This window comes from Homalodisca vitripennis, chromosome 1 (genome assembly GCF_021130785.1).
Source record: "Homalodisca vitripennis isolate AUS2020 chromosome 1, UT_GWSS_2.1, whole genome shotgun sequence".
Classification (NCBI taxonomy): Eukaryota; Metazoa; Arthropoda; class Insecta; order Hemiptera; family Cicadellidae; genus Homalodisca; species Homalodisca vitripennis.
Window position 1 is genome coordinate 232,950,366 of NC_060207.1, and position 18,796 is coordinate 232,969,161.

Here is an 18,796-nt window from a genome sequence, read left to right on the forward strand (position 1 = left end):
GTTACAGGATACACCCATGTGTGTGACCATCTGCAGAGGTGCTTCTGAACAGAGTTCTAGTAACAGCCCAGAGCAGCATCCCCATGGGAAAGCCCACTTCTTCAGCTCCCCGGGAACATAAAATGCCTCTCGAGGACCGTGGTCACTCTGCTATTTGTGCTTATGGATGCATCCACCAGCACTTCGTGAGTCTCAATAACGGAATACACTTGGTTTTGTAGCAGAACATTTTCGCATTTCTGATACCATTAATTTAATTTATTTGACAAAGACTTTGATGGTATCTCTCACAGTACAGCACTTAGTAAAATTCGTCCAAGCCTATTCGGTAAGGTTCTGAATCTTGTTTGTAACGAAAGCTCATATTATACAATGCATAACGAATATATTATGTCACCGGAATCACGCACTGCAATCAAATCTGTGGTTTTCTCTAGTTATTGTATGTTGTGGCATCATAAGCAATATAAATGCTGTAATTTGCAAATGTGTAATGTCACCGCACAGTGGTAAAACCTGATATACGTATGTAAATGAGACCTACTTTCTGTGATACATTGCGACTTCTTAAACGGAAGCGTCGTAGTAGTTTTAAGTTTTTCCTTACCTTTAAGTACTATAAGGAAACACTGTCACACTTTTACGTTTGTGTTGTTTTTAACACCTTCATACGTTTAACACCTTTCTGCCAAAAATTTAGACTAGTACCATAGAGAAATGTCACTATAATTTTTATACGTACTTTGCGGAAAACCTGATGTATAAGTCAGAAATGCTTTTCTCGTGATATTTGATTTCATGTTCAATTCAAATAATAATCTGCATTCCCAAGTTATCTAGGTTAGTTATTTACCTGAAAAAAAAAACAAACAAAAAATTAGATTGCAAATCTAGAAAAAAGTGTTACTGACTTTTTTGTTTCACTGAACAATGGCAAATGTGCGGAAAAATCCTGTTTTCTTCAATATCCTTCTATCGTGAAAAACAAAAAACAAGCAAAGAACGAGTTATCTAGTTATATAGAGAGATGTGCCGTCATTTTCATTATTGTAATATGATTCTAAATCTATACCAAATGCGCATTTATGATCATCTGTGACTCCATGCACAATACCACTTGTACATGTTATAGGTGCCAAACATGTAATATCAGAGAATCCTGATGTCTCGAAGTCAGAGCAGCGCAGTTGAAGTGCAACGGCCTCATAACATCTGACAGTGATAAACAGACCTGGCTTTAGGGAGATAAGGTTTAGTCCGTGATGGATAGCTTTATTTTCCTTACAAGTCTTTATTACCCATTGTTCACGGTTTAGTCAGAGCTACTCATTAAATACTTGAGTATTTACCGTGCTATATTCTTAAGTCGTGAGGGAAGTTTACTAGATATTCTGATCTTTTTAAACAATAGGGGTTTTATTAGCTTATAGTTACAAAGTATATTCCCTTTTTGTTTGATGTTCTGTCGGTGTGAGGAAATAGGAAGACTACGGATATCCCCTACCATGAAGTCGTGTTAACAATTATAGGACAGAAACACGAAGTGACGTCATTCTGTGGAATTTATTTTCTTATACAAGTGTTAAATACGAAAACATAAATTAAATGTATCCAAAAGTGAACACATACAAAAAATCTACGGTAAAAAATACAATGTTACATTTCTATACGCAAAAAAACAACATAAACATAAAAATAAATGACTCCAACTACGTACAGTGTAGAGAATTACAATCGACGCAGTGGGCAGGAAAAGATAGTTATGACACAGTGATTATTGGTATACCTATAAGCGGACGGACGACATGTAGGTTAGGGAAGGGAGAGTATGGAAAAACGGTCACATCTGCCATATTGTTTAATTCTATCTTATGTTTTCAATCTGGAATTTTATTGCAAGAAGTTGTGTCCTTGAAGTTTAATTATTTCTGTACATTATTAAATTACCGACCAATGTTTTACCAGGTTATTCTAAATACCAAATATATATAATATATTTATTTATATTTGTAATATATTGCCCTATCATCCTTAGTTTTATGTCTGTCGAGTGGCACATAAAATCACACATTTTTAGTGGACTATTGATGAAATGAGTAAATATGACTTTTTTGTTTTGTAAATATTGCAAATTTTTGTGAATATGTTAACATATCTTAACGTTTTAGATTACAAAATTGCATTAATATTGCATAGAATAAATATTATATTTTTAAAGGAATTTTCTTCACATTCAGAGTTACCAAAACCAATTCATTTTTTATTTTTTAACAAGCAGTGTACTTGTAAATATCAAAATGTAATAAAAATCATTCAGCCGTTTATCCTAGAGATAGAGACAAGTACAGTCACGTGTTGTAGAGGATTACTTAACAGAACTTAGTGTCTTTCTTACATTGAACAATAATTTCAAATTACATTTCGCTAGCAAAATACGGGTTTTTGTTGTGTTGGACATTATAATACATTACAGCTGAAGATTTTACGATTTTAAATTCAGTTTATGATGCATTTATTGATTCAACTCTTTGAGTCACAAATTATATGTGGTCATATTACCAAAAACAGAACAAAAACCCCGATATATTAACTTTTTAGTGAACTCATGTGTTATTAGAAGCATACAATTTTATTTTACAGTTATGAAGTTTTAATTACATCTTGATATATCGTTTCATCAAAAATGTGATGCTATGAAAATAGTTACATTTTATTATAGTAGTACAAAAAACTTGCATCTGCATATCATATCATTGCAATACATTTGTTCAAATATACTCAAAAGGGACTTTCAATACATTTTACAAAAATTATGAATTTTTAAGACACAGAGACAGAAACGAGAGACTTAAGTAAGTTATACTCAACGTTTAGTTACTAATAGTAAAACTAATTTAATTAATTAAAAAGAATAGTGTTTTAGAGTACATGTCATAAACCAAAATTGTAATTATCGAACTCGTAAATACATATTTTCACTTCTACTTATCTCGTTCAGGTCATAGTCAAGTTTTCACTTTAATGCTGTTTAGCGAATATTTAGCATAATAGAAAAATAATTACATAAGAGAGTGTTTGATACTAAAGAGATGTCAAAGAGAATTACAATTTGTAAATTATAAACATATAAATCGGATAGAAAAGAAAGATACAGATACGGATTCAAACGTAAAGCAATAAATTAGCTCTCACTTCGGTAGTTCTATGGTCCCAAAGAGCCGTTATCTGGAACCGGAATGGATGTGTTCTTTCTGCGCCTCTAGCTGAACACATTCTGAACACTTTTATAGCCCCGTTCGTTTAAAATATATCCGCCATTTTTAAAACGAACTGATCATATGACTAAGTGTGATGGAGTAATAAAGAAATAAAGCAGAATAACAAACCCTCTAAGTCTGAAAAGTCGGTGAAATGTCCTATGTCTGTTTACACAGGATATAACTTACTGTCCAGAAATCAAATTGTTATTTGGCAGAGAACAAGCAAAATATAACCACTTAAAAATAAATAGAAATTTCTACACGATAATACATTCATGTTAATGAAATTTTAGGAGTTAGGGTTTTGAAAAGCTACACTGTAAAAAAGAAAAATACTAAGACTTAGTCATGAGTTTTCTTTACGGCTGAACAGCTATGAGGTAAACAATCTAAAAATACTACGAGATCTACTCACAAGATCCATTGACTTATATGACGTATTTACTTTAGAAGTAAACAATTGTATATACAATTGAGCTATTGAGAACTCCATATTTATTTTATCTCAAAAATGTAATACTTTTGATGTTTTATTGCTAAATAGTATATAAAGACATTGGTTTTACATTGTAAAAGTAAGTTTTTTGACCATATCCTTTAAATGACGATCTTGAACATGCTGACATTCCTCAAGCCGGCTGAAAAAGCCACCGAATACTTGTTCGAGCATATATTGAGGAACTGACAAAAACTTTCTCTGCAAATCCTTTGCTTCAGTTCATGCAGATTTTTTGGACGAGTTTGAAAAACTTTACCTTCAAGTAGCCCCATATGAAACAATTATTTGGTGTGCGAATAGTTTTTAGAATTTCCCTGATTTTCTTTTGGGTAGAGGTTTAATTTATAATAAACTTACCTCATTTTTAATTCTTTATCGATCTGGAATGATTTAGCGCTAAGTCGACCAACGTTGAAATGAGTTCTAAACAATCTTTAAGTCTTTACATAAGAATCGCTGTACTCAAAAACCTGTTTATATCAAAAGCACGTTGTTCCGTCCTAAAAAATGTAATTTTAAATAAAACTACACAGTTTACTTAATGTTATGAAAACAACAGATGAGCCATTGATGAAACATTCCAACATATGACAGCATAAACAAGTTATGCCTCACCCTGTATTACAATAAAATAAATAAAATATAATAAATGAAAGAGTGGAATCTGCTTTGAAGAAAATAAATCTAGGCATTATTCTATAAAACTTCTTTTTAAATGTAGACTTTTTACAATATTTTAACAATATAAAACAAATTATCTGTAGCTTTGACGTGTTGGACTTGTTCTTTTTAATTGAACTAATAAAATTATTATTGGTTATTGATAGACAAATTATAAGAAATATCACATGCTCTCTTAAAAGGGAAGAGACTTACTTAAATCCATTATTTAATATTAAATTAAAGTCTTAAATTGATATAATGCAAACACACAAATATTAAAACACAACTAAGCTTTTCTTTTCATTTTCATCTATCTAATCAAAACACTGAACAAAAAACAAGATTTTTTACATATCTTAATTAAAACATCTCCAAATTTTAAGCTATGTAATCTTCAAGCCATATTGGTTTAGTTGATTTTCTCTCTTGTGTGACATGGGGCTGGTTTGAAGTGAAATATGTTTCTCAAACAATTAATAATTAGGTATCGATTAGGTAAAATCTATGATTTCCAGACACTTCAACGACCTTTCTATGTTTTCTAATATATATTATCCATTCTCTACCCCTAGTTGTAAGGGATTTACAAGGGTTGCTCGTTGTGTATTACCAAACGATGCTATATACCATGTATAATTGTTTTCCTTAAACTCATCATTAACATTAAGTTTCTCTTGCAATAAATATTCTGTTCAGGGTAGCCTCCTCCTTGATATTCTATTCCTAAATAGTGTGGGACTACAACCATGCGAATGTTGAGTTCAGTTCAATGAACTGAACCTAACTGAACCTAGGTTCAGTTCAATTCAACTGAACCTAGTCCAGGTCATTGCATTGTGCATGATCAATTGGCGTTAGAACTGGTCTTTTTTAATGCATAATTCTTGATAACATTAGATTATACATCTATGATAGTGGAATCATACTGTTTGCAAAAGGCAGCCATGTGGTCTTCAGAAGATATAATAAATTGATGACTAGACTAGCAGAGCTAATTAGAAAACTCGTCTTTTCTACGCATGGGAGTAGCAACAACCAGATAACAATGGATTCTATATTTATGGCAGAGGAATAACTAATATGTTTCACAAAGTCAGCTATGTGAATAGAAAGTATAATACTTTGATGACTAGATATTTAGTGTGTGTCTCTCCCACAGGCAAAAGCAGCAACACTCGGTATTAATTTGATTATTATTACTATGTTTGTATTACGTTTAAACTCAATAGATATCTCTGAGATCATAAAAATATAGTAAGTACAAAAACCTTCCATTATTTCGTCAATAACGTGAGGTTCGTTGCTGGATAAAGTTCAAACATTAGAGAAAATAATTTAAGTGGACTTAGTCATTTTTTTATTGGTTGGCTAATGTCGACTCTAGCTTGGGAATATTTTAAAGGTTAAACATTTCGTTTCAGGAGCATCTGAAGGAGATAAGTTTAATCTCACATGAGATAACAGCGCTCTGAGACCGAGAACTACCAAAGAGAGGGAAGATTTGTTACCTTACCTTTGAATGCGAACATTTCTTCCTCATCTGGTGGGAGACTTAGCAAAAAGAGTGCTTAGCATTCATTAACTAGATTCTTATTAATCTTGATTGCTCTCTCGAAAGAAGTAATTAAATAAGTTTGGATTGTTCCAAAACCGTCATTTATGCTGTCAGTATAAGTGATTGAATTAAATATTTAATCGTGCCATGAAATTACAGACATCGGACCACTTCGATTGTAGATATTTGAAAATTAAAATAGTGGAAATAGTGTAACAGAGTTGTGTGTATAAATTAGTAATAAATAAAAGAGAAAATTGTTACAAATTCAATTTTAATCTAGTTTTTTTTTTTGTTCCCATAAATTTCAAGGAAATGCTGACGTGAATTAGTGTTAACGGAATTCCTTTTAGGAGAAGCCGATCCCTTTTTGAGCATTATTATTATTCCCATCCTCATGGGCGACAGGCCTGTGCGGGGATCTTATCAAACAGAATAAAGGAAAAAGTCGGTACTGTACAAGGTTGATGGTACTGATAAAAGTACAACGGTCACAGACAGGATTTGAACCAGCGCTATCTCTAACTCAGACTCAAAGTCCAACGTCTTAGACCGCTCGGCCATCGGCACTCCCAATATATTTTGTTGGATATATTATGTTGAGGGGTTGCTAGGCATTCTCAAACAGTTTAACGATTATTTGGATTCATTGATTTATATTTTCCCAGTTGATACCAAAATTGTAGAAAATTAAAGATGAACTGTCACCTACCCCAAGAGCTGTTGGTGTCTATCAGGTTCTGCTACCTGTGCCGAGCGACGCTGCCGGAAGACGACGAAGCCTGGGTGAGACCTTGTCGATGTGTCGGACCGACAACTTGGATACACCAGAGTTGTGGTCGACAAATGGTTCAGCGGTTCGAGACTCTCTACCCGACTAAGAGGCCGAGATGCAGGTTCTGCAGAACACGCTACATTATAGTACCGAAGAAAGGCCCAATAGTCCATGTAATGGAGAAGATAATCCTAAAATTAAAGTCAATAGTTGACATAGAACTTATCGCTGCCTACCCCATAATAGAAGCAATCGCGACTACCTGTGGATGTCTAACTCTCTCTTATATTTATGGCTATGAAGAAGCCAAGCAACTTTTAATTGAATGTAATCCAGTAGAAGCAGCTTCAACGTGTGCACTTATTGGATATGGCTTATGGTACATAAGTGACATCACATGGGAAGATTGGCTGTTACGTGCTTTAAGACGGTAAGGAACTTTTAAGCACCTCAACATTTTTTGTGGGTTGATTGTAGTCATCGTTTTTTTAAATTTATTAATAATTTATAGCATTTAAATTTACTGAATCTGTCAAATTATATATAGCTTTTTTTATAAGTTTTCATAGAATATCTTGAGAAGGTATTTATAAAATCTTATCGTTGGTTGTATGCCTATAAATAACAAATGATACGCGAGTAGACGGACAAGCTGTAGACTATCAAGATCTTCTAAGGCAGGAAAGATTTAATAGTTCACTTACGTCTCATACACTGGCTGGCATGGTACCCGAAGAGAGATAAAGCTTTCAATCTTCATCGGAGTACGCTGTAACACAGTGCTAACTGAAACCTGATACTTATCTGTGTCTGAAGATACGAAAGTCTTCGAAACTGCTTCAGTAGCGATTTTCGGAGTTGTTTTAAATGGCAACCGAGACTGGTTTTAATCTTCTCGCGACTGACGACAGACAGACATCTCGAAATGCATTACAGGTATTGTGAGCTATCGTCCCATCTGGGACTTTTACCCTCCTCAATGAGAGGCTGCACCCAATACGAAGTTGAGTGAATATCATTGCAGCACTTTATCTCTACTGACCGAGTTTCGGACTCACATTTACACAATGAGATAGTCTGCTACCAACTCGAGCACAGAGGTCCATGCTGCTTGGGGTGGGCGAACCTCCTATCAGGTCATCCTCACCCATTCCTGCTCACCAGATAGGTTTTCAGGCTGTAATACAAACATTGGAATTCATTCCTTGTTTTGGACTTAAAGCCATTCTCAGTTCCAATTATATTGGCTGGTAAGCTCAGACGAGACCACTCTCTTAGTGCGCTCTTGCGAAAACCTGATAGGTAAAGGAGTAGACACTCCGACTAGTGAAGCTCTCTCTAAGTTGTTTTCGTTTCTTCAGTCACTGATAGACAACATATTCCAGACGTCAATGTTATTACAGCGTACTGAGATGAAGTTTAGGAGTTTAATCTCTCTTCGAGTGCCATCCTAGCAGTGTAGGAGACTAAACTCAACTATCAAATGGTACATATACAGGTCCCTGCTGTCCACGGGAAGATTTTGGGATGAAAAGAGAACATAAAACCATAAAATTATAATTAACCTTTGTTGGGATATACGGTAACCGTTTGGCCATGATAAATTAGTATGATGAACAATCGTAAAGAAAAATTAAAAAATGTAAACATTAAATTTCATAGCAAAACCTTAAATGAAACTTATGATGAACCGAAGAGGAAATACTTAGCTAAATAAAGTACAAGAAGTACTGTAAGAAGTTAACATTCTTAGCTTTATACGACGAATGTCTAGCAATACCGAGAATAGTAACAGTTAAATTTCCTAGGAATTTCACTTCTGTTTTACGAATTTATTCTTGAATAAGAATCTCTCCACTCATTGTAACGATTCTTAGAATCCTTCTTCCTTCTAAATGGAGTTGTTTTGGTTATGTTCCTGTAACGTGTCTATAGTAAGGTTAATTTCTATAAACCAATTACAACTATTTTTGTTTTTGTATAAGAGCGATCAATTGGGTTGTAAACTAATAACTCTTTATTTTAACAATGCACAAGTTCCAATGGAATCCAATAATTAAGCTCAGTATCAATTAATAGAAATTTTAATAAAAATCAACACCAATAATAGATCAACGCCAAGCTATCTTTTTTTACATTTAATTTATTCTCACTATTTAGTATTTATAAGCCATCAAATGTTCACATGTCCAGCCTTAAAATTAACAATGAATCAAATCATTCAATAATTGTGTCCTTCAAGTTCTCAGTGCTAATATTTTCAACACAAACTCAAAATTAAAATCTTCATTAAATTTCAAAATAAAATAATCTTCTTCAAATATAAAATGAAACAAATAATTAAATAAGACTTCTTCTCAAAATAAAAATCAAACAAATTAAGGTAATATTAATAATTAATATATGAACAAAGACAAAAAATGTCCAACCAGTTAAACTCAAAGTTGCATCAATTACAAAGTTCTTATTTCCTGTAATTTTCCAATTTACAAGATTATTGAATTATCCAGAATAATCTGCTTGGCTTTGAATATTAAATTTAGGAACTTGTAAAATATATATAGAATCTCAAAGTATAAAATAAATTTTCTTTATCAGTAGGCTATTCCTGATTTAACCAACTTGAACAGGAAAATATCATCAAGCAATTTTCTATTTAAATGTTAAATTCTAACTTTTCACAGTACCTCACAATTTCCAGAAGACTCCACCAACTAACAAAAATAACTGTTATAGATTAATTAATTGAAAATACAAACTTTAAAATTTGAAAAGAATTTTAATCTTAATACTCAACCTTCCTACCGAAAAATCTAAACGGCAAGAGTAGGCTAATCACTTCCACACGAACTTCTCTCTCTGAGCACACAGCAAAGACTCCTTGAAAACCTCTTGAATCCACCGGAAGGATCTAGAAGTGCCTCCCGCATCCTATAGTTCCTTATATCTGCGTAGTTTTATTTAAAGCAAAAATCACTTAAAGTATATGTATATATTAATCACATACAAGAAGCAGTCAGAAATTCAAATCTACTAGGTAGCAATTACTTAAGCTGTACTTAAGACCTAAAAGAACACAATATTACTAAATCTCTAAGGGTATAAAGATTGCAATACGGTTATATTCAGTAAAATCTTTGAATTATAAATTGAGTTGAAAAGATGTTATTAAAATTATGTGTCCTTTTAAAATATCTATCATTTGAGTAACTTAATTATTCTTAAATAATTATTTAAGAAAAAATTACAATTTATTTTTATACAACAATATATCAGATATATATAAAAAATAGTTAGCTAAACAATAAGTTATATCTTTCAACCACTCTACGACGAAACACAAATATTAATTCACATTAAATATACATTACATTTCTATATTAAGTTGATTTGCTTCAGTTATACCTGAGCATTAGCGTTGCACCTGCCTATTAATTATAACCAAACATACAGGAAGTTAGAGGTATAATAATACAAAGTACACAACTGCTAGCACATGGTAAATACATTTTATAAACAATAACTCATAATAACCAATCTGGTAATATAAATTTTCAGTTTCGACAATAACAATTACAATTTATTAATCGACCTTGTTAACAATATTTTTAGGTAGGCCATAATTTTCAAATACTCTTTATTTAAAAAATTATAGAATATGTTACCTTTATAAGTGCAAATTCCAGACGTACTTTGAAAAATAATTTCTTTTAACGAGGATATAATAATTCATCTTGCTAGATTTTCGTGACTCAGCAAACTAATCCTGTCCTCTGTAGATTGAAGCTTTACAGCTAAGGTAAGCTGTACAAGTTGCACCTTTTGTTTTATAACAGCACTAAACTTTAGATTGTAAAAAATATTTACCATTCTTCTTTTGGATATTAATGAAAACCTATGTAGATTAATAAGTCTGGCAAATAAATTGTTATGTTTTATAAAGCTTTAAAGCATTATAATTCCATTTTGAATACTAAATTCAGGTTCAGTGTTCTTTCTGACAATACGTTGATAAACTTCACTAATTAAAGCGTCATTTTCTGATCCTTTTCCAGTTATAATAATTCCAAAGGCATTACATTAAAAACATTTACACAGTTATTACTTCAATACCTACATCCTTACTGACAGGTCCATTCATCAATTTTTCTATTTTTAAAGGAACTTTATTGTTCACTTCCGTATCTTCTATAAAAATATCGACAAAAAGTCCGCAACTGCATTGTCTTTAACCTCAAAATGGCTAATTTTGAACGGTACACTTAAATTAGTCTCCACCAATTTGAACAATTTTCCAAAATGGAATAGTGGTGGCTGAAGTCACAGTCGGGGGTTCTCATAATCAGGTGTTGACAGGATTGGAGGAGTAACAATAAATGGTTTATCTTGTTAAACGAATTTTCACATTCTTCACTCTATATAAAGTTCGAGGACGCTTCTAAGTTCATAAAAGGGTGCAGCTGTTTCCACATATTTCGAAATAAATTTAGTAAAGCAACATGCCATTCCAATAAACCTGGATACCCCTTTCTTATCTACTAGCTGCTTACACTCCTGAATATTTACTGTACGGTCAGAATTAAGTTTTATTTCTTCCTCTGATACCATATGATCTACAAATATAATTTCTTTCTAAGACATTTTTGCCTTCTCTGGATTTACAGTTAAATTGTGTGTTTCTAATCTTTTCTGTATGACCTAATAACCCTTAATACGTTCATAATGTTATGCCAGATTTTTAGAATAAATAATTAATTCATCCACATATTTTCAACTGAAGTCCATCTAGTATCTCGTTTAAATATGCACTTAAAACAACGCTTTCTATAACCATATCATATATATGCTTTTTACGAAAATTACGAATGGTGCCCTACAGATGGTTAGTTTTTGACTGTGTAATCAAATGTACATTAACCTGACACTTTATTTGCTTAAGCCAATGGCACTAAAAACCTTAGTACCTATTAAATCATTAATTCAAAACTTCATTATTTATTCCTATAGGATATTTTCCTTCTTTTTTACCCATTAAAAGGCAGAACTCGAATACTCAATCACACTGTTTTATTATATCTTACCTCAATTAAGAGCCAGTAATCCTTTGCATGTTCAATACATTTGGGAGTTCAGTCAATCAATAGCTTTTAATTTTATTTTGTACTCTTAATTTAATATTTTTCCTACTTTATCCGTAAATACAATCGGGAATTCCTTAATCATTATGATGACTTCATTAGTGGTTACCGAGTACTCAATTTTATATTGCAAATGTAAATTTACATTGTTAACATAAAATGCTTGCTCAAAGGAGATGTCAATTTAGCTATTTAACTATTACAAACGTCTTTACAAGTAAAATTGGTAATTTACAGCTCTATGTCGACTTCTTCGAAAATTTACATTTTACCATTCACAACACTGAGGCATTCTGTTCACTAGAGCGAATGTTTTCAACTAAGCGTTTACCATGCAGCAAACTATACATCTTATCACTAACTATAATAACACAACTGCCCGAATCTACGATTATATCAATAAACAAGTTCTAATAAAAAGTCTACTTTAAAAACTTGCAAATTATGGCTCACAATAGCCGGATTTCTTGTGTATTATGATTAGCAAACTTTTTTATGAATACTAGTTTTCTGGGAAACATTATAAAATCCAAACTTCCCAATTTGCAAGTGTTTTGAACATGTAGAATTTTGATGACGCCTATCGTATTCGAATGGTATAAAAGTTCGTAAACCGCTTCTTGACCATGCTTGACGTTCAAAATCGTTACCAGGATGCCCTACCAACTACAGCTCTCTTATTTATACATTCTTAATATCACTTACAAATTTGTCCTGTCCGTACATTTTCTCTATTAATGCCTCGACGCATAAAGTCTGCCAAAACCCAATTTATGTAAAATTAAGTACATTTGATCCAAATCTCAGAGGTAGTGGGATTACCTATGAAAACTAACTCAATCCAGGTTTCTAGATTAATTCCTATTTTATTTCCTATTAATAATTCAACAACGTCACATCGTTTATATTTCACTCCAACAGTTCCACGTATAATAAATATTGTATGTCGGTATGTTTAATTAGCTCAAATTTAATTTTATTCTCTGTGAGCTAGAGAATACAATAATTTAGAATGTACCCATGTAACACCTTTAGACTGCAATTTAGATTTTTCATAGCAATAACTTTTTTCCTGGAATGACCTACTACAAAATAATTTAATCAGTTCAAAATTTTCACTATCCCTAATTATCGTTTCTCTATAAATTCAGTTTTTTCTACAATTGTAACTGAACTGAAGTTAATAACTAACTTTACATTCACATTTATTGAATCCGCCAACCATAGTTATGTTATGTGCAGGAGACGGGGTTGCTTCATCGTATTTAAACATTGTGTCCAAGATATCGTAGAGCACCCAATTGTCCACCTGATGGGATAATGAGAATTCCTCTTCGTGTAGATTACACTATGTTTTGTAGTCTAGGTGTTTTTGATGTCGAAACGACGGAAGAGTTCATTTTGAGTGTGTACTTCGCTGACTTTTTTTAATCTATTCAGACGAACATGCCTCCACATTCAAGGAGTCAAGTCTGTTACAGCGTCAGATTTCAGAAGACGAACTATATGAAGAAGATGAACTGGGTTAAACTCATCATTCACATGGATCACTTCCGGATCATAAATATTGTATGATTCTATCAAATAACAAGATCTGATTAGCCACTGTTTATCTTTGGGATTGCATCAGGCCAATTCTAAAGTTTCTCTGTCCTAGATTTCTTCCTCCACTATAACACTACTAACTGTAGTTAATTATTTATCTTTTCCCAGTCGTCTTTATATTGAATGTTGCCTTTTAATTAAAAACACTAAATCTTAATATTTCTTTGGATACAAAAGTAGTACTTTACTTTAAAATAAAGTATCAACTGTCTTTTTATCAAATATTATTATTTCATATCATTAGAAAATGGTTACAACAGGCTTAACTAAGTCCCTTGTCTAAATGTTTTAAGGAATTTTATATATATATATATATATATATATATATATATATATATATATATATAAAAACTTAACCTACAGAAATAAAAATTTATTATACTATAAAAACAATTCTTAGAAATATTCTTCTAATTATAAATAATAATATTAAAAAAATTGTATAACCTTTATAATAAAACAAATAAAAAACAAAAAACGGGAAAGACAACTAAAGTAATTCCCCTTATTCATTCAAAACACGAGATAATAGTTCTAATACATTTTACTTTAAATTACGATATAATAATTTTTACTAAAAAATAAAAATTTTACTTCATAATTCCTAAGTTCTAATAGTAAATAATAATTCTAAAGTTTAGAATAATAGTTTAACTTTAAAATTTTACACTTCAACGAAATAGTGAATTATTGTAATGTAACATTTAGAACCTAGAAAGAATCAGTAAAATTTAGAAAAAAACATTTTTTTATAATTGATAAATATTGAAAACTACGGAACTTGAAATTAAACAAGAGAATGTTAAGCAGTTTACAAAAGTTAGTAGAAGAATCTTGTTAGTTTATTAAAATAACACAAGGATACCACGTAAAACTCAACTTGACGCTATACTTCTCCTACCACTCCACAAATTGAACTAACCCCAGGCAGATGCTTGGCAAGGAGAAGACGTTCTCTCCCTTCTAATCTCGCATCACACGAGAGTTTAACAAGTATCTAGTGAACATATGTTCCATAGTTATAATCATAATTTTGTACAACAACCGGATTTAACTAATTCAATGCGTAGCAAGAGTTGCACATGGACTCATATACTCCTAATTTAAAACCATTGTTGCTTGTATTTACATTCTACAAATACTAATTTTCATTTTCATTTAACAATATAAAATGTAATTTTCAATAATACGTTTAATTAGACAAGTCCATAAAAATTGGTAAAAATGCCTTTAATTTTATGAAGATTGAAACTTCTGAAGATGAACATCCGGTGGGAGACCTCCTCAAAAAATTAATGAAACAATGATTGAACTGATTATAAAAATTATTAAATTGATTTAGTATACTGATTATAACAATGATTATACTGATACTATGGTAACAGCTTGGGAGGATAAAGAACTAACTCCCAAAATGTATCAATCTATTTGGTCCCTTTGTTCAAATGTCTTGCTTCCTAAATGCTGCTCTGGTGGTTTTGTATACACTGAATATGTATAAATCCTTCATTTCCCAATTAACATTTTCAAAGAGAAAATCCCAAATTAAATTCTTATAAAACTCAATTTTCCTTAACACATATTAACCTGTTCACAGATGACAGGTACAGTCATGTACAGGTCATGTACAGTCATGTACTTATAATGTACCTGTATATTAATATGTTTATAAGGATTTAGATAGACATTATATGATATTTGTTCGTTGCCATAGTTCCCTTAACGTTTATTGAGTCCTCTTCAAAACTGAAATAGAAACCGTTATTGCTGAATTAATTGTCTCTATGAAAATATCTAAAATCATTAAATTTATTTATTCACATATCAATAAATTCACCTTTATTTTTGTGTAAAAATCAAATTGTATACACAATTAAAATTGTTTAAACAAAGGTTTTTGACAATTGAAGCGATAATACTTCTTTGCAATTGAATTTACACTCATTGAAAGTAGTGTGAAATTATCTTTTGCATGGCCATCTGGTGGTAGGTTACATCAATAGCCATAGCATATAAACCTTTTTCGTGGAAAAAATACATATGCATAAAAATTTTCACTTTTACCTGTCAAATAGTATACGATTCTATAAAGGACGTACTACGTTCTACGTTTCCTACCTCCTCTTAAATAAAAAAAGAGCTTGAAACCTAAAATATGTATAAGAGGATCTATGTACATAACTGTTTATTAAGGCAATACATGCAACCATTGAATTATGTATAAAGTGAGATAAACTCAAATATTCTGATAAAAAAAAGAAATAATTGTATTACAGTGATTGTATCATTATTTGGTATTTTCAATAAAAGTTTATTGAAATTTTTAAAAAAAGATTAAAGAAAAAAGGAAATTTAAATGTAAACGTATTTTCAGGTGTTCAAGGGTGTCATTCCTAAAAGGGGTTTTCCCCAGGGAGTATCCTGACAGCCTTGCCAGAAGCAGGAAGAGGATGTGGTCGATATGCAGCGCTATCGCGGGAGGTGCTCTGCTACCGGTGTACGCTAGGATCATCGGCACACTGATGTTTAGTTCTGTGGAGAGTCCGGCCAATCAGCTATTGTTAGGTGGAACTTCCTTTCTGGCCGTGAAGGGGATTCTGAAAATGTATTATGCACAGAAAACATATGTGCGACAAAATTCTTTATCAATTGAAAACTATAGATAAAGTCTTGATGATAAGTTGAACTCAGTATAGTGTATTTAATGTGTCACCAAGAAAAGTAATGAATAACTATTATAATTTTATTGACTAATATAGATTTTTACCTAGACGATACTGCACTACCAAATCCTGTGACAGAATATAGCATAGTAGAGTCCAGGTGAATGTGCAATGGCTGTGCGTTTTCATTACGGTATCGTTAATCTTCCTTTTAAATTTACATATTTCGTGACGTTGTTTTATTGCTAATTTCCATCACTCAAAATTATAATTTTCCTTAGAATCTTATAAGAAAAGAACTATTTGTAATTTTATGATAACAACAACCTTAGCTGTGTCATGACAACTTTTAAGGAGTTTTATTCCTAGAGAAGATTTTACATTTCTGAAATATTTTTCTACTCATATTTACCTAAATCCAATTTTGGGTAAATGGGAAAATTTGGAACAGGGACTAAAATGTCCACTTCTGTTTCCTAGAAAAGTGTTCCGAGGTCCATCCCTTCATTTTTATCGACCAAAAACTAAACAGAGTGTAATCATACCTTTAACTCACACTGCATATTAAAGAGGGAGGAGCATTAGCATAAGTGTCTGAAGTGCAACTAATCACTAAATAATGTGTATTTTATTAAATGCTGCTTCTCAATTATTTACAAACTAAAGGTGATATCTTTAATGAAGTTATCAACATAGGTTTTAATAATATACTAAGACATTTAGGCAGGGGAACGGTCTTCAGACAACAGATATTAAATCAAACCCCCAGAACTAATAAAGCAAAGCTGAGTAAAATGAGAAGGAGATAACTGAGAGTTACTAACAATTAACTAATTTGTAATTAACGCAGATACATATGTACTGACTGTAATCTTTTTATCAACATCATTTTATATGAAACTATTCTTGAGGTGTATAGGCTTCGCTAAAAAGAGCGAAGAAACATATGTTAAACAAGTGAGTAAGGTGGTAGGAGTTATATCATGATTTCCTGGAGCGCAACCTGTCAGTGATTAGTATAAATTTCATAGTGCTTCTTGAGAGTTTGACTAATATAAATATGTTATCTCTGTTATGCAAATTTTAAAAAGATTTGAGTAATATATGTCATACTTCTAAAAACATCTTTCTTGACACATAATTAAATAAATTAACAAGACTATTAATTTACATTCAGAGGTCGGAGAAATACCAAAATTGAATTTTTCGAAAGGCTGGAGTTTGACAAAACAGTGATTACTGGAACTTCCATAGTGCTAGTTATAATTCTTATATGATTTAAAGCTGTTTTCAAATAAAAACAAAAAGGATAAAACAAACTGAGAGGTTTAGTAATGTACAGATTCACAGTTAGATTGAAGAAGGAGGAGTAATATTATGATTGGAGGGAGTTTAACCGAGCAGTGAATAAAGTGTTGCTTGTCATTTACTTATAGACTGAAGGTGATATCGTTGATGGAATTATCGACATAAATTAAATGAATGACTAAATATTGAAAATAAAACAGAAAACGTCAGAGTATTCTAGAATTCCAAATAGAGTTTCAAAAAGGTAACATACGAATATAAATCAAACGTTTTTTTATTATACAGTAATTAGTATTATATATTGATTGGACTTAATTCAGGATCAAGATTAAAATTCTTTTTCCTACTTGTTATAAATTTTAACTTCTGTATATATAAGTATTATAATACGTTTATACACAAATTTAAAAAAAAAAATAATGATATAAGATGGATAACAACTGCCGTAATGTAGATGTTGAAATGTTTCAATGTTGCTGATTTAGAGTTTTGTTTCCAGACAATTTTTTTGATAAGTATAAGGTTCTGGTGCAAACGATAAAAATCTACAGAGTATTTCAGTATTATTAAAAATCTATTCTTTAACCAATCAAAGTATTTGTTGAAGCTGAGTATCCAGAATCAGTATGGTTTCAGTATGGTAGATAGATTAATTATATAAAAGCACATATTACGTGACGTAAAGTATTAAATATCTAACGGAAGACAAACGTTGTCTAAATCCCTGGTCTCAGAGACATTAATATTCAGGCTGTGGAGTTTACTGCCCCTGAGATCTGTCTGAGCACGGTTCTCAGACAACCTCCCAAAAGACTCTCTTCCAATGTTATTACTCTTCTTCGGGAAGAATATGCTTATTTGTAGTAAATAAAACATTTTAACTCAAGCAGAAACGCATTTTCAGCAACGAATTCCTATTTACTCAGCTGCCACCCTATGTGAGTGCTCCTAGTAAAGTGTAGCAGTATTAGATTAATTTTACTATCGTATTTTACACTTTGGTGGAGATGAGATATGATTCTTTGTTTTGCCATTATTATATAATAAATAATAGATTGTGTGTTTCTAATTGATAGTAATAATAAATCTTTATAAATCTTATATATATATATATATATATATATATATATATATATATATATATGAATGTTTGTCTATGTGTCCTTTATAGAATCGTATACTATTTGACCGATAGTAATGAAAATTTGTATTCATATATATTTTTTACACGGAGAAGGTTTATATGCTATGGCCATTGATGTAACCTACAACCAGGCGGTCCTGCAAAAGGTAATTTTTTAAAGCGCCTGCACACTATAAACTGCGATTA

At 31.5% G+C, this 18,796-nt stretch overlaps 1 protein-coding gene across 1 annotated transcript; it reads left to right on the top strand.

Moving 5' to 3' along the window:
* The first annotated feature begins 6,616 nt into the window (after positions 1-6,616).
* On the top strand, positions 6,617-16,176 carry LOC124356229 (E3 ubiquitin-protein ligase MARCHF5-like). The gene is made up of 2 exons (XM_046807417.1): positions 6,617-7,182; positions 15,870-16,176. Exons 1-2 carry the CDS (start codon positions 6,674-6,676, stop codon positions 16,159-16,161), a joined length of 801 nt encoding a protein of 266 aa, XP_046663373.1. The 5' UTR covers positions 6,617-6,673; the 3' UTR covers positions 16,162-16,176.
* The last annotated feature ends 2,620 nt before the right edge of the window (positions 16,177-18,796 follow it).

Excerpts from the sequence above, each read along its gene's own strand:
- LOC124356229 (XM_046807417.1), top strand. The coding sequence starts at position 6,674 with ATGAACTGTCACCTACCCCAAGAGCTGTTGGTGTCTATCAGGTTCTGC. Across the intron at positions 7,183-15,869 it reads CTGTTACGTGCTTTAAGACG|GTGTTCAAGGGTGTCATTCC; the intron begins GTAAGGAACTTT and ends ACGTATTTTCAG.